This window comes from Chiloscyllium punctatum, chromosome 23, assembly GCF_047496795.1.
Source record: "Chiloscyllium punctatum isolate Juve2018m chromosome 23, sChiPun1.3, whole genome shotgun sequence".
NCBI lineage: Eukaryota > Metazoa > Chordata > Chondrichthyes > Orectolobiformes > Hemiscylliidae > Chiloscyllium > Chiloscyllium punctatum.
Genome location: NC_092761.1, coordinates 86,882,807 through 86,904,598, shown reverse-complemented (window position 1 = coordinate 86,904,598; position 21,792 = coordinate 86,882,807). Strand labels below are relative to the sequence as shown.

Here is a 21,792-nt window from a genome sequence, read left to right as displayed (position 1 = left end):
ATAATATGGCTCTCAATATTAACAGGAAGCATTACAATCAATCCTCATTATTCTGTTTGAAGGTCAAATCCTTGCCAAGTATGGACTATAATTCAACATTGAAATAAATTGTGTCACATTAGATAGACTTTTCCATTAAAAAGCCTAAACCTCAGACATGAGTAATCTTAGTAGTGATCATATGAAGAAACTTATTATTCTTACTTGCATAGAATCAGTGAAGTATCCAACAGTAAACATTGCAGATTGTTCAGTCCTTGATATCTCTTAAGTAATCAGAGTTAAATTCTCTCTCTACATAGAACTGGATGGATGGAAGCTTTTCGGCACATCACACCTGTGTTATTGCTAATTTCTACTGACTGAACAACAGTTGAACGTTATTTTTAATCAACATAAAGCAGAGCTACATGATCAAATCATAGGCACAAACTAGTGAGTGGTGCGAGGTATATCGGAGCACGTTACAGTTAATCAGCTAGTTCATCTTCTCATTCTAGTAACTGCTAGCTGCAAATTTTTGCTTTAAGATGCATTTTTTATAAATATTATAATGTTCTGCATTTTTTCATCTTACTTACTTCTTCTTTCCAACTCGCTTAATTATAAACATTACAATCTTTTTAATAATAAATATTAGAATGATGAATCCTATTAACCCTCCGATCACAGACAGGATGATCACTGTCACTGTGTTGTCCACTTTTACCACTGCAATACAAAGAGAAAGTTTTACAAATTACTACAATGAAAATCAACAGGTAGATTCATCATCAAATAGCTGATGTACAGTGGGATACAGAGAATATACATTAGGGAACAATGATGCACTATCAGAAATATAAAAATACACACAGGGATCTAGAAAAACAGGTGAACAGTGGGATATACACAGAGGAGGGTTATCAACAGATCGGGGGAATACTATTCCTCAACATCTGATTTTACCCAAGTTAAAAAACAAAAATCTGAAACAGAAACTTTTGCCTGAAACGCCGATTTCGCTGCTCCTTGGATGCTGCCTGAACTGCTGTGCTCTTCCAGCACCACTCTAATCCAGAATCTGGTTTCCAGCATCTGCAGTCATTGTTTTTACCTCAGTTCTGTCTCCGCAGAGTTAGAACATTTGCTGGAGGCAGGCTGGTTGTTCATATATTTTAATGTGGCTTAGTGTCTGGATTCCCATAATGGTTCTTGAAATAAGTCCACAAAGGCGAGTAGCCCATCACCAAGTCACATTTTATTACATATGGAAAGTCCTTGACACTGGTCCCGCTTGCCCAGAGACAGCTCTCAGAGCTCTCTGACACTCCTGTTTATATCTGTCAGCCAGGGGTCTCTGACTGGACCAGGTTAACAGCCCTAGTCAAGAAACTCATCTTCCATGCGCTCCACCTGGCTTTCCATGTTACAATCACTACAATTCATTTTTAACAACAGTTTGCCAAGCTTCAGGAAGTTCAGTGAAAAGAGTTGGGAGGAGCCAAGATATTGGTTGCCATTACCTTCCCCCATCATAACTGAGTGTGGGGTGAGCATAAAGCTGCAGAACTATGGTCCTGATTCTCCATTTGCATTGCAAGTTTTCTTGTCAGCACCCGAGACTCTTTGGTGTGTCTCAGGAGGAGGAATGGAATGAGAGGAAATGCACAAAGATTTAAAGCCCAAAAGCAACTGTTCAATCCACAGAAGCCACCTCCCACACTGCTCCCTGATCATCGTCACCTTCTACTCCTTACTCCCTCACTTACTCATCTGGGTTTGCAATAAGTATATCACATCAACTGGTGGTGAGCTCCACTCCCTGGGAAAAGAAGTTTCCCTGGAAAGTGTCTTAGAGCTAACAGTGACCCTCAAACTTATAAAGGGATTTCTCTAGCTTAGTTGGCTGGTGCATGGATTATGATGCAGACTGATACCAACAGTATACGTTCAATGCCCTCATTGGCTGAGGCTACCATGCCTTCTTAAGCTTACCCCTGGCCTGAGGTGTTGTGACCCTCAGGTTAGCCACCACCAGATCTCTCTCTCTCTCTCTCTCTCTCTCTCTCTCTCTAATGAGTGAGACTGTGATAACTTTACCACTACCCTCGATGTGAGAACAAATGAGCAACTGTGGTTATTGCCAAGCCTCCGTTCCAGTAGCTCCAATTAGCCAGAAATTTTAAATTATAAATTTTGCATTGCAAAGTATCACAAGAAAAAACAGAGCACTCACATTCACTGACAACCCTTAGTTGAAGAGTCGCATTCGCCTCTTGATTCTTTTCCTGTGGGTTTTTGAAGCAACAAGTATAGAATCCATTATCATCAAAATCCACGTCTGCAAGCAAAAGGGAAATATTCTTCTCTTTAATATTCCCAATAAATGTAACTCTGTCATACTTCTCAGATGGAAAGATGTGGGGTGTCTTATCTTTTAGTTTAATATGAATAATCTGTGCAAGTAAAAAATAAATCATAATTAGAAAACGTTTTTGTCCAAAGAACGTTTTATTCCCCACCATCCACCTGTCACCACACCCAACCCAAATGAATAACATTGTTTGCAAACTCAGGATTTCCCAAAGCACTTTGAAGCCAATTAAATTTGCTTCTGAACTTGTAGTCACTGCTGTTATGTCAGAACTACAGCAACCAATGTTTTCACAGCAAGGTTCAACAATCAGAAAGCTGATAACAATGAGATAATGTGCTTAGGTGATGTTTGTTGAGATTTGGCCCCAGGACATCAGAAATAACTTCCCTGTTGTACTTTGGTGTAATATCTCACATCACAACAATGATGGGGTGGCATGGTGGCTCAGTGGTTAACATTGCTACCTCATAGTGCCAGGGACCCAGGTTCAGTTCCAGCTTTGGGTGACTGTGTGGAGTTAGCACATTCTGCATGTGTTTTCTCCAGGTGCTCTGATTTCCTTCCAAGAGTGTGCAGTTTAAGTGGGTTGGACATACTAATAGTGTCTAGTTAGCCATGAGAAATGCAGGGTAGGCTGTGTCCAAATGGAGGTTCAGTGTAAACCTGAAGGTCCAAATGGCATGCTTCCATGCTGTAGGGATTCTATTACATACAATAATTCTCTGCTTTTCTGTTAAAGGCTTTGGATTGCACCTGAGGGTACAGTAAAAAACCACACTCACAGCCCACACAATTCACAGGATAAGGTCGGGGGTATTGCTCTTTTATGTTTAGTAACTTAAGGCTTTATCATTTTTTACATTCATGCCTCTCCATGGAATATTGAGGTACCCTTGCAGTCATTAATCTGCCTCCACAATGCACCACTCTCTGAGGTGCAGTTGAGGCTTTAGAGCTAGTGCCTCTCTGATTGCATTGGCGGCATTGAAAACCTGTAAGCAGGAGGACAGCCACAGAGGTAGTCAGTCAGACGTGCCACCCCCTCCCCCCAAAGAATTGGTTCTGATGCAGGTAAGGACAGCTCATGGGCCTCCATTTGACATTGCTGCCCCAACACCTCCCTCACGGGAGAGCATTTCCCACAAGGGAACATCCTGGACTTAGTCTTTCCTTCCCCGCTGGCAATTCCTCAGGGAAGGGGCCACCTCACCCAGTGACACTCACGAGGCTGTCCCCATCCAACATCCATCAAAAGGCACACAAGGAGCAAGGAAGAAGTAAAAGGGAAGGTGAGATCATTATTGAATTTTTAACACATTGTCAGAAGCAGTGGTTTTGAATAAAAAAAACAAATTGATTTTCAAATTTTCAAATAAAAATAAGGTGAGTTAACCAGATTGAAAGCTATAGATAGAATGTTCAACATTCTTTGAGTTTTTAAAACATTTTTATCGCAATGAGGTTACATTAAATAAAGCTGCTCCTAAATTAAAACCAATCCTTTCAAGAGTGACGTTAGGACATACCTTCTCACACCATAAATTTCAGAACTTTATTTTCCACAAATGATAACTGATGCTTGATGAAGATTGAGGAGATTGATAAATCTTTAGCTGACTTTAGGGGAAAGGCAAATATGTGGAGTTATGTCACAGATGAGCCCTAACCCTACTGAATGGTGCAACAATCTCAGGGAGCTAAATGGCTTCCTTCTATCTTTGACTAGATTTATTTCTTTAATGTTAATGTTTGTTTCCACCGCACATGTTTATCTCAATTCAGATCTAAGCCTGATGCATAAAGAGAATTTAAGATTCGTTCTTCTTGTGGATAAAGTTTATTGACTTCTCAATCACATAGGAGAAAGTGAGGACTTTTGATGCTGGAGATTGGAGTCAAAAGTGTGGTGCTGAAAAAAACACAGCTGGGTCTGTTACCCACTCTCGACTGGTCATCTCCAACTGCCATCGTGACATTGATTGCCTCAACCTGTTCACCCCTCTCATTCACTCCAACCTCTCACTCTTGCAACATGCAACCCTCCACTCCCTCCATTCCAACCCCAACCTCCCATCAAATGGCTGTAACTTACTCAGTCACATAGCTCATCCCAGACCCAGTACTCCCTGTTCCATCCTTTATAATAACTTTCTCACTTTATTATTCAATTAATCCTAGTCAGAGTCTTAACACTTGCTGTATTGACACACAAAATACAATCAGTCAGTGCACAGGTATAAGGGATGTAGAGGCACAGGCCAAAGCCAGACCAATGTTATCAGAGGTGGCTTGAATTTCACCACAGCAGATGAAGAGATTTGAATTCAATGAAATCTGGAATAAAGAGTTGGTCTAATGGTGATAGAGTCATATAGTCATAGAGTCATAGAGATTTACAACACAGAAACAAACCCTTCAGCCCAGCTCATCCATGCTGACCAGATATCCTAACCTAAACTAGTCCCATTTGCCAGCACTTGGCCCATATCCCTCTAAACCCTTCCTATTCATATACCCAACGAATTGCCTTTTAAATGCTGTAATTGTACCAGCCTCCACCACTTCCTCTGGCAGCTCATTCCATACACGCACCACCCTCTGTGTGAAAATGTTTCCCCTCTCACCTTAAACCTCTGCCCTCTAGTTCTGGACTCCCCCAGCCTAGGGAAAAGACCTTGTCTATTTATCTCATCCATGTCCCTCATGATTTTATAAACTTCTATAAGGTCAACCCTCAGCCTCTGACACTCCAAGGAGAAAGTGAGGACTGCAGATGCTAGAGATCAGAGTCGAGAGTGTGGCTATTGAAAGATACAGGAGGTCAGGCAGCATCCAAGGAGCAGGAGAATCAACATTTCGGGCATGTGCCCTTCATCAGGAATGGTGAAGACCTTCCTGATGAAGGGCTTATGACCGAAATGTCGATTCTCCTGCTCCTCAGATGCTGCCTGACCTGCTGTGTCTTTCCAGCACCACACTCTTGATCCCAATGCCCCAGGGAAAACTGGGGCATTGGGCCAGTCTATTCGGCCTCTCCCAATTGCTCAAATCCTCCAATCTGGCAACATCTTTGCAAATCCTTTCTGAACTCTTTAAAGTTTCATGTAACCCTTATCCTTGAGGGAAGCAAATTTGCCAACCTGACCTACATGTGACTCCATGCCCATAGCTATATAGTTGACTCTTAACTGCCCTCTAGACAACTGAGGATGGTCAATAAATGCTGGCTCAGCCAACAATGCCCATATCCTAAACATTTTTTAAAAAATAAGACTTAGTAGAACTAAGCAATGGATTTAAGAAAGGGAGGGTGTGAGAGATAATAAAGGGCTCCATAGAACACATTTGAGGAGTGGTCTTGATTTGAATGCAGTGAGGATGTGGAGGGGAGGGAAGCAGGGTAGGAGTAGGATTCCAAAAAAAGATACTGCAATGGTGAGGCATGTAACCTATACATTGGGTCATGCAGTGGGGACCCCTCAGCATTAAACTGAGAATGCTGCTAAGAAAATTTTCTCCAAGAAATACCCACGAGGAGTGTGAGAGTGGAGGCAAATATCTTGGTGGAGAATGGGAGTCGCTGGGGAGTGAAAAGGGAACATGAATTTGCATGGCTCACTTTTGATTCTTCACTCGTTTGGTTTTTCTGAAATGTCCACCAGAAGGTGGAGTCTTTGAAGTCCATGCAACTAGCGAACGAACAGGGCAACTCGACATCAGTGCCATTCAGTACCACAATCGTTGACAATTTTCCAATGTGAACTTCAATGGCTTCATTAGCTTGAAATATAACACAACCTGCCGAGAAAGACAGTGAAGTTAGAGAAAAAAAATCTTTCGTTACGAGTTCAGAATTCTCTCCCATTTCAATCTCTTTATTTTCCCTCACTGTCTCTTTATACTCTCCAAAAGGGCCAACATGCTCACTGGGGTTCCACAGAAGCCAGGTACACAGGTGATTCTCCCAAACTTATCATTCCTCACGGGCATGCTCAATGACTGTTAAGAAGACTCATGGAAATTTTGGAAATTGAGGAGAATGGAATCATCCATCCAAGGTAAATCACTGTCTTCCAGACGTACCCAAACTGTAGAATCAAGGGATTCCTTCAACACTTTGAAGAATGGCAATCCACAATGACTTTATTTGGCCTGCAGTGTATTTATTAGGCAGTACATAGAAAAAGTTCCTGAAGGAATTAGATTAAGAGATCAGATACAAACAAGTTGAGGAAATCTGCACATCTCTCCCTCAAAAAACTGCTGAATCTGTGGGAGAATTTCAAAACTGAGATTGAAAGGTGTTTGTCAGTCAACAGCTGCATCGTCAAGGCAAGTAAGTGGATTAAGTTGTTGATCAGGAATGATCTAAGTGAATGTAGGAACAGCTTCTAGGGGCTGAATGGCCTCTTCCTGTTTTTATCTTCCTTCTTAGAAGTAGAAATGCCAGTTGTCAGTCGCTGATCATCTGACAACTGCCTCCCCCTCCCCTCTTTTGCCTATGGATGGTTTATAGATCAGTCTCTCTTTTATTCATTTTTATAGATTCCTGTCAGCTCCAATAATAAATTCACTACCTTCATGCAGTGGAAATTGCTGACAAAGCCAAACTTCCCACATTTCTCATGCTAATTTATTGCTTCCCTGCCAATTGAACCATTTTCACTGAGAGGATTGTGTCTATTGCTAGATTCAAGACATTTCTTACATTGTGAAAGAAAGGAGTTTGCATTTGTACCCATGGTCACAGAGCAATCTAAAACATCTTACTAACAAAAAAATACTTTTCTAAGTTGTAACTGTTATATGATAGGAAATATGGCAGCCATTTGTGCACGGAAAGATCCCACACACCTAAGTGACGATGACCAGATAACTCTGTTTTATTTTGTGATATGGTTGAGAAATAAATACCAGCCAAGCACTGGGCAAATTATTTTGCTCTTTCCTTCAAAGTTAAAATCACCAAATCCCAAAGGACCATTGGGTTGCACTGTCATTAAAAAGAGAGATAACAGGTGGCTAGTTGAACCCAATGGTCACCCCGATTCAGGCAAGAGGTGAATCCTTCATGGTAACCTCAACAAGTGCAGAAAAGTAATAATGTTGTGGGAATGACATAGCCATTCTCATGGGATCATGCTTTACAATGACCTAGAATTCACTATCACCAGCCCTAGGTATGGCCTGTCTCACTGACAGGACAGACCACCTGAAATGGTGGCACAATGGCATATTGTTTTTGGATAGGGGTTGATCTTGGAGTCATCAAACTTCATGAAGTCTCATTGTAACATGAAAACCTTTTGCTGAGTATGACCTCCCTCAGTTGATGAATCGTTTTTCTTCCATGTTGAGCCACCATGCTGAGGACACGCTAAGGGTAACAAGAATACACAATGTATTCTGTGTGGGGGCTTCGATGTCCTTCCCAGACAGTGAAATGGTATCACCAGTACTGACCAAGCTAATTGAGTTCTAAAGATGTAGCCTCTAGACTGGCACTGTGACATGTGGTGAGGGAACCAACACAACAGAAATACCTACTTGACCTTGTCCTCACCCATCTACCTTTAGCAAATGAATCTGTCTATGACTTTACCAGTAAAAATGACCACTGTACAGTCATTACCATCTTCATCTTGACAGTTCTACCTATCATGTTGCATTGCATCACCCCTATGCTGAGAGGGCAAGATTTTGAGAAGATCTACCAACTTAAGACTGGGCATCCAAGAGGCACCTGTAGGCCATCAGCAGCACAACTGTATTCAACCACAATCATTAACCTCACGGCCCTGTATATCTGTCACTCTAGCACTGCCATCAAGCCAGGGATCCAACCTGGTTCAATGAACAGTACAGAAGGGCATGTCCTACAGGCAGGCAAGAGGGAGCCCCAGCACATCAGTGGGAAAGGGAAGGCTAAACCACTTGCGAATACATTCAACCAGAAATAACATGTGGAGATGATCCATCTGGGTCTCCTTCTGAGGTCTACAGCATCACAGATGCCAGTCTTCACCCAATTCAGCTCAGTCCACATGATAACAAGAAATGGTTGAAAGCACTGGACACTGCAAAGACCTTGGGCCCTGGTCACATTCCAGGAGTAGCACTGAACACTTATTGTTCCAGAACAAGTTGCATCCTTATTCAAGCTATTCCAGTACAAGTACATCTACCCCAAAATGTGAAAACTTTCCAGATATGCCCTATCGAAAACAAGCAGGACAACTCCAACCTGGTTCATTACTGCCCCGTCAGTCTATTCTTAATAAACAGCAAAGTGATAGAAGGTGTTGCCACCAATGCTGTCTAGTAGTGCTTACTTAACAGTAACCTGCTCACTGGAGACTCACGCAAATCCTGGCATCAGCACTGTTTCAGTCTACACATGGACGAAAGAGAGGGTGCATGCCCTTAACATCAAGGTGAACCTGGAATCAATGGGACTCGGAAAAAAAACTCTTCCCTGATTGGTGTCATAGTTAGTACAAAGGAAGATGGTCGTAGTTGCTGGTTGTCAATCATCCCAGTTCCAGGACATCACCTGAAGTAGTTCTTTAGGGCAGTGTCCTAGGCCCAAACATCTTCAACTGCTTTGTCTCTTTGCCTTCTCTCTGCCATAAAGATATTCACTGATGATTGCACAACGTTCAACACTATTACAACTCCTCAGATCTGAAGCAGTTTATATTTTAATGCAACAAGACCTGAACAACATTCACACAGCACAAGAAATAATCGTCTCCAACAAGAGAAAATCCAATCACTGTCCTTTCATATTTAACGGTTTTACCATTGCTGTCAACATCCTGAGAGTTTGCAGTGACCAGAAACTGAATTGGACCAGCAATGCAAATACTGTGGCTGTAACAGAATGTGAGTCAAAAAGTGTGTTGCTGGAAAAGCACAGCAGGTTAGGCAGCATCCGAGGTGCAGGAGAATCAACGTTTCGGGAATAAGCCCCTCATCAGGAAGGCTTTTTCAGTGCCACACCTTTTGACTCTGACTCTCCAGCATTTGCCGTCCTCACTTTCTCCTAAAACAGAATGTCATAAGCTAAGAAACCTACCACAAGTAACTCATCTCCTGTTTTCCCAAAGCCTGTACACAATCTACAAGAGGTGAGTTAGGAGTTTAATGGAATACTCCCCACTTGCGTGGATGAGTGCACCTCCAACAAGATTAACACCGTCCAGGACAAAACAGCCTGCTTGATTGTTGCCCCACCCACCATCTTCAACATTCCCTCCCACCACCACTGACAGAGTGACAGCAGTGAACGATGAGGGAAGCTGATCCATGGGAACATCACCCTTTGCATCTTCCCCTCTGAGCCACTTACTATCCTAACTTGGAAATATATCACCATTCCTTTACTGTCACTGGGTCAAAATCCTGGAATTTCATTGTGTCTACCCTAAGGACAGCAGCATTTTATGAAGGCGGCAGTGGGGTAATTAGGGATTGGCAATAAATACCTGGCTAACAACACTCACATGCTCTTAATGAACAAAAAAACAAAAAGAAACATTTCTGTTCAACTGAGAGGGCAAATAGGGTTTTGAAAATAGTTCACTGGGAAGACAAATGCAATATGGGTAGAGAAAATAACAGTAAATTTCACTGAATACAAAAGTTTGTTAAAGGAGTAATGTACCAATTATAGAATGATTCAGAAAATAAATGATCCATTTGGATTAGTATGTCTGTGCCAGCATTTTGAGAGAGCTGTCCAGTCAGACGCACTGTTACAATCCCAGCAGAATTCCCATGACACCAACAGGAAGAAAACTGCTGGTCAGGAATTCATTTATAGTCATATAGTCATTGAGTTAGACAGCACAAAAACAGACCCTTCAGTTCAACTTGTCCATGCTGACCAGATATTCTCCCTTTTATATCTTCCCTCTCTCACCTTAAATCTATGCCCTCTAGCTTTAGACTTCCCCACCCTGGGACAAAGACCTTGGATATTGACCCTATCCATGCCCCTCATGATTTTATAAACCTCCTTTTCAGGTCACCCCTCAGCCTCTGACACTCCAGGGAAAACAGCCCCAGTCCGTTCAGCCTCTCCCTATAGCTCAAACCCTTCTACCCCAGCAACAACCTTGTAAATCTTTTTCTGAACCTTTTCAAGTTTCACAACATCTTTCCTAAAGCAGAGAGACCAGAATTGAACGCAGTATTCCAAAAGTGGCCTAACAAACATCCTGTACTGGCGCAATATGAGCTCCCAACTCCTATACTCAATGCACAGATCTATAAAGGCAAGAGTACCAAACATCTTCATCACTACCCTGTCCATCTGTGCCCTCACTTTCAACAAACTATGAACCTGCACCTCAAGGTCTCTTTGCTCTGCAACACACCTGAGGCCTGACCATTAATTGTTAGAACCTTTACTGGAACAAATGTATCCTCTTTCCTCCAAGAACAATGACATTGTTTCCTTTGTCCTCACCTTTCACAAAACATTTCCTGTATTCAATGGATCATCCTCTGATGCTTTTACGAGCTGACCCCACCTTTCCCTGCATTTCTTCCGGTTGCAGGGGAAGGTGCCGCAAGAAATGCAAAACTTGCGCTCACACCTCCCCCCTCACTTCCCTCCAAGGCCCCAAGGGATCCTTCCATATCCGTCACAAATTCACCTGCACCTCCACACACATCATTTACTGCATCCGTTGCACCCGATGTGGCCTCCTCTACATTGGGGAGACAGGCCGCCTACTTGCGGAACGTTTCAGAGAACACCTCTGGGACACCTGCACCAACCAACCCCGTGGCTGAACACTTTAACTCCCCTTCCCACTCCGCCAAGGACATGCAGGTCCTTGGCCTCCTCGATCGGCAGACCATGGCAACATGACGCCTGGGGGAAGAGCACCTCATCTTCCGCCTAGGAACCCTCCAAACACAAGGGATGAATGTAGATTTCTCCAGCTTCCTCATTTTCCCTCCCACCACCCTATCTTAGTCCCAACCCTCAGACTTAGCACCGCCTTCTTGACCTGCAATCTTCTTCCCGACCTCTCCGCCCCCACCCCCTCTCCGGCCTATCACCTTCACCTTAACCTCCTTCCACCTATCGCATTCCCAATGCCCCTCCCCCAAGTCCCTCCTCCCTACCTTTTATCTTAGCCTGCTTGGCACACCTTCCTCATTCCTGAAGAAGGGCTTATGCCTGAAACGTCGATTCTCCTGTTGCTTGGATGCTGCCTGACCAGCTGCGCTTTTCCAGCAACACATTTTTCAGCTCTGATCTCCAGCATCTGCAGTCCTCACTTTCTCCTATTTCATTCAGAAGACTACTATTTAGTTGCACAAATCTCATTCGTACACAAAGCTCTGAAGAAGTCATATTGGACTAAAAACATTGATTCTGTTTCTCTTTTCACACATGCTGCCTGCCTTGCTGAGCTCTTTATTCAGTGTTACTTCTGCCGAGTTTGTTTTTTTATTACTGACATTCTCAGTCATCACTAAGTTTTTGTTTGTAATGGAATACAACATTGTTGAGCATGTTGCATTGTTTCTTTAAATGTTTCCCACTGTTTATTCATCTTTCAGTTTATGTACCCTGACTGCATTATCCTGTTGTTCAGACCTTGTCTAAATGTGAGTTGAATGTCTAAATCATGCTTGGATCTATGTCCTTTAGATGTAGGTGTAAAATTTTGTTAAATCATATGTCAATAATATTGGCCTAGAATTACGTATAGTCCAAATTGGATAGCAGCCTGGATTCCCTTCCCTGATGTCACTTCCTGAACCGGGTGGATGATCTCTTAGCCATTTTTACGATGCCAACCTACAAATTACTAGATCTTTCACAACTTGATCTCAGGAAATTTGGCCACATGCTCCCTGAATTATTAGTCACAATTTAAAAGAATTAGAGTATCATTACATTTCAGACAGTATTGTACAATGTGAATGGATATATATTTTAAAAGACTATGAAATGAGAGAAAGGTCATTCACACCTTTAAGCCTATTCCTTCTACACAGCAAATGTAAACCTCTCTATCTCTAACTTTCACCATTCAGCGTCTTCCCATTCACACAGTCACCCCCAGTCTCAGAATCATTCCCCATTCACAGTTTCCCCCAGTCAGTCTTCCCCACAGACCTTAGAATCTTTCTCAGTCACACAGTCTCCCCCTGTCAAAGTCTCCCTGTGTCGGTCTTCCCCACAGACCCTCCTCCATCATAGTTTTTCCGAGTAACACAGTCTCTCCCAGTCACGGTCTCCCCTACACACCCTCCCTCAGTCACAGATTTTTCCCAGTCACACAGTCTCGCCCTGTTAGTCTTCCCCCCCAGAGTCTCTCCCGTCAGTCTCCCCTGGTCACACACTCTCTCCCAGTCAGTCTCCCCCAGTGAGTCTTCCCCACAGAGTCTCCCCAGTCAGTCTCCCCTAGTTGCAGTTTCCCCCAGTCACGGCATCTCCCCAGTCAGTTCCCCCCCCTCATAGTTTCTCACAGTCTTCCCATGTCACAGCATTTCTGCTGATTGCAGACCACTCCCCAGCCTGAAATCTCTTCTAGCACAGACCTTCTTCCTATCTTCCCCCAAACATCCAATGTCCATCAGAAATGCCCACATACTTCTCTGATTCTGAAAGAAAAGTGAATGCCACCTGAAAGTTTGGTCTAGCCTTCCCATTCAGCTCCACCTATCGTGTTTTATTTAAAACTCAATCTTAATGTCACCTTGTCACTACTTTCTGAATATCTTGCCCTTTTCAACTTTTGACCATGACTTGTCGCTGTTTGGGCTGTGGCTCAGTGGGGAGGATTCTTGCTTCCAATCTGGAGATTTGTGGAGTTGATTCATGCTCCAGAGGCCTGAGTACAAAAATCCAAGACAGCATCTAGTGCAGCGCTGAGGGAGTGTTGCTGTGTCAGAGAACTGACCTGTCAAACTGAGAGTCTGTCTGTCTGGAAAGGATCCTGTGACAGTTTTCACAGAACAGCAAGGTCCCCAGTGTTCTGGCCAATACTTAAACTCCAACCAACATTACTGATAGTGGCTATCTGGTTGGTACCATGTTATCGCTGTGCATAAATAGTTTCACTATTACGACAGTAACTCCACTTAAAAAGTACTTCATTAGTTGCAAATTGTTTTGGGTTCCCTAAATCTACAAAGGGTGCTGTGTATGCATACAATTCTGGTCACCCTTCGATAGGAAGGATGTTGTGAAACTTGAAAGGGTTCAGAAAAGATTTACAAGGATTTTGCCAGGGTTGGAGGGTTTGAGCTATAGGAAGAGGCTGGGGCTGTTTTCCCTGGGGCTTCGAAGGCTGAGGGGTGACATTGTAGATGTTTATAAAATCATGAGGGGCATAGATAGGGTGACTAGCCAAGGTCTTTTTTCCCAGAGTAGGGGGAGTCCAGTACTAGAGGGCACAGGTTTAAGGTGAGAGGGGAAGGACTTAGAAAGGACACAAGAGGCAACCTTTTCATGCAAAGGATAGTGTCTGTATGGAACGAGCTGCCAGATAAAGTAATGGAGGCTGGTACATTACAACATTAAAAAGGCATCTGAATGACTACATGAATGGGAAGGGTTTAGAGGGATATGGACCAATGAGCAAATGGGATTGGGTCAGATTGAGATCTCTGGTCAGTGTGGATAAATTGGACCAAAGGGTCTATTTCTGTGCTGTATGACTCTATGACTATAAATGCATCTTCTTTCTGTCAATCATGAGAAAACACCATTATTCAAGTTTGTTCCAGAAAATTCCCCAACTGAAATTTCTCTACCATACACCTTGCTCAGTTAAAGCTGCAATTCAATAATCCCATCACATCAATTCAGGTCAGAGTTGGATGGGATCCAGCCATCGCTGCACTGATAGTTAAGCTTTCCTTCTTTGCAGCTGAACATTTTTCAGAAGCATATTTTATAGAAGTCTTTGTCTTGTAAACCCTAATCACTCTTAACAAAAAGATATCAAACCTTTGAACTGCACCAGCTCCTCAAGTCATTGGAGTCTGTCCACAGACAGCAATGTCTCTTGCTTTTCTAGCTGGCATTTTCGCTGCATTGCCTCACCACCTTTTAATATTCCATTAACCACTCTTAAAGGGACATTTCCAAGGTTCGACTCACTGGATGGATGCACCATTATCAGTTGAAAATACGTCACACAGACTCCAAAATACCAGCTGCAATGCTGACCTACTCTATGCTGTTATTTAATCTCAGCTAAGTCCTCAAATTAGCATTAGACTAGGCAGGGGCAAAGAAAAATCTAAAGCGCAGAGCTCTGTTCAGTGTTCAGTGTTCAGTGACCTCTGCTGAAACAACACACAGGAACTGTTGGGTATAACTCCCCTCACTCCCACTTCAGTATCATACAATCTTACAACATACAAAGAGGCTATTCAATCCATCATGCATGAGTTGGCTCATTCACAGCGCCTTTGGTCCCACTCCCCGATCTTTAATCATTGGTCAGACCACATATGGAGTATTGTGTTCGGTTCTGGGCAGCTTATGTAAGGAAGGACTTCAAGCCCTGGAGAGAGTCCAAACGGCATTTACTAGAACAATAGTAGGAATGAACAATTTTAGATACAAGGAAAGATTAGAGAAATTGGGCTTAATCTCCTTGGAGCAGGGAATATCAAGAGGTGACCATATTGAGGTGTTCAAGATTATGAACAATTTTGACAGAGTGAAGAATTTTATTCTGTTTCCATTAGTTGGTACGTCAGTAACTAGGGGCCACAATTTCAAGATTATCAGTAAGAGACTCAGAGTCATAGAATCATAGAGATGTACGGCACAGAAACAGACCCTTCGGTCCAACTCATCCATGCCGACCAGATATCCCAACTCAATCTAGTCCCATCTGCCAGCACCTGGCCCATATCCCTCCAAACCCTTCCTATTCCTATACCCATCCAGATGCCTTTTAAATGTTGTAATTGTGCCAGCCTCCACTGCTTCTTCTGGCAGTTCATTCCATACATGTACCACCCTCTGCGTGAAAAAGTTGCCCCTCAGGTCTCTTTGATATCTTTCCCATCTCACCATAAACCTATGCCCTCTAGTTCTGGAATCCCTCACCCCAGGGAAGAGACTTTGTCTATTTATCCTATCCATGCCATTCATGATTTTATAGACCTCTATAAGGTCACCCCTTAGCCTCCGACACTCCAGGGAAAACAGCACTAGTCTATTCAACCTCTTCCTATAGATCAAATCCTCCAACCCTGGCAACATCCTTGTAAATCTTTTCTGAACCCTTTCAAGTTTCACAAAATCCTTCCAATAGGAAGGAGACCAGAATTGCACGCAATACTACAAAAGTGGCCTAACCAATGTCCTCTACAGCAGCAACATGACCTCCCAACTCCTGTACTCAATACTCTGACCAATAAAGGAAAGCATACCAAACGCCTTCTTCACCATCCTATCTACCTGTGACTCCACTTTCAAGGAACTATGAACCTGCACTCCAAGGTCTCTTTATTCAGCAACACTCCCTCGGACCTTACCATTAAGTATATCAGTCCTGCTAAGATTTGCTTTCCCAAAATGCAGCACCTCACATTTATCTAAATTAAACTCCTTCTGCCACTTGGTAAAAACAATGACTGCAGATGCTGTAAACCAAATACTGGATTAGTGGTGCTGGAAGAGCACAGCAGTTCAGGCAGCATCCAACGAGCAGCGAAATCGACGTTTCGGGCAAAAGCCCTGATGAAGGGCTTTTGCCCGAAACGTCGATTTCGCTGCTCGTTGGATGCTGCCTGAACTGCTGTCCTTCTGCCACTTCTCAGCCCATTGGCCCATCTGATCAAGATCCCGTTGTAATCTGAGGTAACCTTCTTCGCTGTCCACTACACCTCCAATTTTGGTGTCACCTGCAAACTTACTAACTACACCTGTTAGGCTCACATCTTAAGAATGAGATAAGGAGAAATCTCTTTGCTCAAAGAATTGTTAGGATTTGGAATGCTTTGCCTGACAGAGTGGTGGAAGTGGATTCCATGTGAGATTTCAAAAGCAAGCTGGGTTTATGTTTGAAATAGATGAACTTAGAGGGCTACAGAGATAGGCTGGAGAGTGGGACTAGCTGGGTAGCTCTTTCAAGAGCTGGTACAGACACTGTGGGTCAAATGGCCTCCTTCTGGACTGTAAAATTCTTAGATTCTATCTTTTCCCCATAGCCCGTGCAAACATTTTTCCCCTTCCCAAGTTTCTGTCCAATTTTCTTCTGATAGGTGATGTCACTAAAAAGCTCACTGCTATCAACGGATATGTTTATGTAGAGTTTGGGAAATGGTTCACGGTCAAATCTCTGACCTTACCTCCTTATGGATAATGGACATTACAGGCACTACCACTATAGGGCAGTGTTATCCAAGTATTTTATCAGTATGTGCTCACATTAGTTTCATTAAACTTCAGGATAACAAGTTCAAATCCCTGTTTTTTCCTTGCTGTTTGTTGATTCTAATAGTGTCCTGATTTAAGATTCATCTCCAAGTGCAGCACCAGCATTCTCCAAACCTCAAGTCTGACAAAGTTCAAACAGAATAAACAAGAACTTAATACAGCTTTTTTAATGTAACAAAATGATTTGACACACAAGGATAATCAGCTGAAATTTGACAGCGAGCCATGAGGGGATGCGTGAAGAGCTGGACTATAAGATGCATCTTGATAGAGGTTAGATAACTTCAGAAGGTTGGGGAGAAGCTTTCAGAACATAGTACCCACACTGCAAAGGTACTACTTCCAGTTGTGGGGTGATAAAAATTGGGGGTTGTGCAAGGTCAGAATTGAAGAAGAGGAGAGGTGGACAGAGATGAACAAGCTATGGCAAGGAACGGAATTGCATAACCAACAAATAAGCAGTTTTTAAATATTAATCAGACTGACTTTTCCGAATTTCAAGAATTTGGTCACCAGAATGAAAGGTCAATCATGACCACAGGACACAAATTGAATACCCCTCATTTCATCTAGATTTTCAACTCTTGGGTATCTGAAAAGTTACCTTATTCAGACTTACAGAATAGTTATATAACGGAAAGAGGCCATTAGGTCCATTTTATCTGTGCTGGCCCTCTAAAGGAGCAATTCAATCCTCACCTTCTCCCTATAACTCCACCCATTCCTTCTTTTCAGATAAAAATCTGGTGTCCCCTTGAAAGCCTCGATTGAAATTACCTCCATTGCACACTCAGGTCACACATTCCATTCTCTAACAATTAATTGCACAAAAGATTTGTCCTCAAGTCTCCACTGATCCTGTTTCCAATTACCTTAAATCTGAGCCCTTTGGTTTTTGGCCACTTCACCGATGGGAATAGTTTTTCTCTATTTGCTTTCTCAAGATCCTCTGTGTCTCTATAAAATAGCCTCTCATCCTTCTCTGCTCCAAAGGAAAGTCTTAATGTCTCTAATAAACCAAGAAAGTTGAAGTACCTCATATCTGGAACCATTCTTGTGAATCTATTCTGCACTCTCTCACATACCTCCACACAGATCTTAGTTTTGCATCCAGAATAAGGTGCAATATTCGAATTGAGGCCCAGCCAATGTTTCAATTTCCCCTGCCACTGTCAATAATTTATGCATATATACATCAAGGTCTCTCTGTTTCTTTAACCCTTTTAGTAATGTATTTGGTTCATATTGTCTCTCTGCATTCTTCCTACAAAAATGAGTTACCTCACACTTTTCTGCATTGAAGTTCATCCACCACTTGGCTGCCCTTTCCACCAGTTCATACGCATAGCTTAACTCAATCCTGCTCATGGTTCATTGTGAGACCATTCAGAAACTGGACATTGCGAAAGGTTGTTCCAGATGGCACATTAACCCTGAGACTCTCTTCCAATACCAAGGCAAATGTCACGAAAAATGAACAAAACTATTGTTTACATCCTTCCTCATTATAGTGTTGGAAATGGAGTTATATCCAAAATGGCACTGGATGCATGGACAGTAAGTACAAACTGGTAAAGAATTATGTAAGAACATAAGAGTAGGCCATATGGCCCCTCAAGCCTGCTCCCCCATTCAATAAGATCATGGCTGATCTTTTTTGTGCCCTCAGCTCACTTACCCGCCCTCTCATCGTATCCCTTAATTCCTTTACTGTTCAAAAACCTATCTTTGCCTTAAAAACTTTCAATGAGGTAGCCTCAGCTGCTGCACTGGGCAGGTAATTCCACAGATTCACAACCCTTTGGGTGACGAGGTTCCTCCCCAGCTCTGTCCGAAATCTGCTCCCCCTTATTTTTAGGCTATGGCTCCTGGTTCTAGTTTCACTCTCCAATGGAAACAGCCGCCCTGCTTTTATCTTATCTATTCCCTTCACAATTTTATATGTTTCTACAAGATACCCCTCATTCTTCTAAATTCCAATGAACATAGTCCCAGTCTACTCAATTGTTCATAGAGTCATAGAGTCCTACAGCATGGAGACAGGCCGTTTGGCCCAAACTGGTCCATGTTGACCAAAATGTCCATCGCCATTTCCCAGCACTTAGCCCATATCCTTCTAAACCTTTCCCAACCATGTATTCATCCAAATGCCTTTTAAATGTTGTTAATGTACCCGCCTCAACCACCTCCACTGGCAGCTCATTCCATATGCATACCACCCTCTGTGTAAAAACGTTGCCCCTCAGGATCCTTTTTATTCTTTCCCCTCTAACTTTAAACTAACGCCCTGTCCAGTCCTTGATTTCTCAACTCTGGGGAAAAGACTGAGTGCATTCACCCTACCCATGCCTCTCACAATCTTATACACTTTTATCAGACTCTGCCCTCAGTCTCCTACGCTCTAAAGAAAAATGTGCGAGCTAGTCCAACCTCTCCCTGTAACTCAGACCGTTGAGTCCTGACAACATCCTTGTAAATTTCTTCTGTATTCTTTCCATAACGCAACCTACTCAACTCTGGAATCAACCCAGTGAACCTCCTCTGCACTCCCTCCAGTGCCAGAACATCCTTTCACAAGTAAGGAGACCAAAGCTGCACACATTAATCCAAGTGTGGCCTCACCAGCACACTATACAGCATAACCTCCCTGCTTTTAAAATGGGTCTCTCTAGCAATATTCCATTCGCTTTCTTAATTACCTGCTGCACCTGCAAACCAACTTTTTGCAATTCATGCACAAGGACACCCAAGTCACTGAGATGTGAACTTCGGAATTTAAGTCTTAATGGCAATAAATGTGTTATCTTTACCCAATATGAGCATGCCAGGGGGATTACAGTGATCAGAATTCCAGTCTCAATGCTGCAGCTGAAAGCAACGGTTCAACTTAAATCTCGGCCTGAATCGCAGCTTTTGGTGTGAAAACTGCCATCGGCCCCAGAAACCCGAAAACAACACCCTTAATGTCCGACCGCTGTTGGTGACAGACAGAGCTGGGGGAGGCAGGGTCGGATCAGCAGCGTGTGATCAGGGAAATGCGGACATCGGGTTATTTTCGGAGTTGGTGCAGGACAGCCTCTGAGTCTGGAGGGAGTTACTCAAACTCCAAGTAAACATACATTGGCACTTCACACACAGCTCCCAGCCAGAAACCAGCTCTCAAATCAAGTCCTTATCAACACAGCATTCACCTGCATTTCATATCAGTCAAACTTAAAGGAACACAATCATCTCCCTGTAGCAATCAGTCCGGCGCGTCTTTCTCTCTCTCTAACAATAATTAGACAAGGGAACGCAACCCAGAAATCGGGGAAACCGAGGAGGCCACTTGTATAAAACAAAAAAACAATGAAAAACAGCAAGCAAAAGAAAGAAACCTCGCAGTATTAAGATTAATGCGAAACCTGTTCTCTGCGGATGGAGAGGATTCAATGAAATCCACTCACTGGTTAATAAATCGTCTTTTTTTAAAAAAGTTCACAGCCACCGCAATGTTAGCGTGAGATCCCTGTTCTTACCGATCACAACAGCCGTTAAAAGTCTACTCGGGAAGGCTTTTGCTGTTTCCTCTCCACCGAAGTCCAAGGGCATTTTCTGAGCCCTCATTCTGGGAGAGTTCGATCAATACCTGCGGCTCAGAATCCCGGGATGTTGTGGGAGGGAAGGGGGCAGGAAACACTGGGGGAGTGCTGCTTTGAAACCCCAGAGAGAGAGAGTGTGTGTGTGTGTGTGTGTGTGTGAGAGAGAGATAGAGAGACGGGGTGGGGAGCCAGCAGCTCTCACTCTGGGGATGGTCATAGAGGATCTGCACTTGTCAGGGACTGAGACACAGAGAGAGACACACACACACACACACACACACACTGCGTAAACCTGCTCCTGAAGCCGGGACAGCAGCGAAAAACCCCTTATCATTCCGTTCACTGCAAATTCTGCATTGCAGTCACAAAACTGCTTTCGTCATCAGCCAAGAGGGACCAAGCAAAACACCAGTCTGCAAAGACACGGCGATTTATTACCAACATAAACCCTACACTCAATAACTTTGCAAATGTAGATAGTCCCAGACCATTGTAAATTGTTTCCCCACCCCCACAATAATTTATCAAAGTTTTTAACAACTTTCTGAACTTCATCTCCTGGCTTTTTAACTTCAAGATTGAAGGCGTTCAGAGAAACTGGCTTGAATTCTGCGGACTGATTTGGAATGTTATTGCAGTGATCAATAGGTTTCGGGACATCTTGGGAATATTGGTTTTTGGACCACTGTGACTTTGCTGGGATCACATTCCACCCTTCAGTGTCTCCCTGAGCTCGCTCCTAAAATAGAAAACTCTATCAAATGGACAGTTCCGGTAACTGTGCTTCCCGATTCCAGGAATATGCCACAGGATAGGGGAGCTAGGGTAATGCTGCTCACCTTCCAGTTTCTCTCCTGGCTTGAAGGAAGCCAGAGTCTTACAGGGATCCGATTCCACATGCTGCACTTGGCACAACAGTCGAGTTCGTTTCAGTCCCCGGTCATTCAACCTTACCCACCCCATCACCATGGCAACGGAGGGGGATGTCAAAATGGAGGCGGATGTCCCCTCATTGTCCAATCCCTTCCCTGGCCTCTCCCCTCCCTGTCCTTCCTAACTTTCTTCACCTCACACCCTCCTATCTGCACTCCACTTACTCTGGCTTCTTGCACATTCCCAGTTATAGCCACTCCATAACTGGTGGTCATGCTGTCTGTCACCCAAACCCCTGCTACGAGGAGTTCCTCCCTGAGCCCCTCTGCCTTGGGATCTCAATTTCCTCCCTTAACATTCTTTTAAAACTAACTTTTTTGACCACGTTTTTGGTCACCTGCACTCTTGGCTGGTTCAGGGTTGGAGTTAACTTAATGATGCTCATTGTCAAGTATCTTGAAGCATTTCAGATTGAAGGTGTTTTATAATTACCTATTATGATTGTTGCTTGATGCTCCCTCTTCTGTCCAAGCTTTGCATCTCAA

The 21,792-nt window shown here is 43.3% G+C and overlaps 1 protein-coding gene across 1 annotated transcript in view; it reads right to left on the bottom strand.

The window, feature by feature from the left end:
• Nucleotides 1-20,677, bottom strand: part of LOC140494213 (sodium channel regulatory subunit beta-4-like) — a 33,314-nt gene extending 12,637 nt beyond the window's left edge. Inside the window, exons 1-4 of the mRNA XM_072593381.1 lie at nt 20,312-20,677; nt 5,979-6,157; nt 2,219-2,438; nt 582-711 (exon numbers count right to left, since the gene is read on the bottom strand). Of these exons, the coding sequence (XP_072449482.1) occupies nt 582-711; nt 2,219-2,438; nt 5,979-6,157; nt 20,312-20,399 (617 nt within the window). The 5' untranslated portion in view covers nt 20,400-20,677. The remainder of the gene's footprint in view (nt 1-581; nt 712-2,218; nt 2,439-5,978; nt 6,158-20,311) is intronic.
• Nucleotides 20,678-21,792: the final 1,115 nt, after the last annotated feature.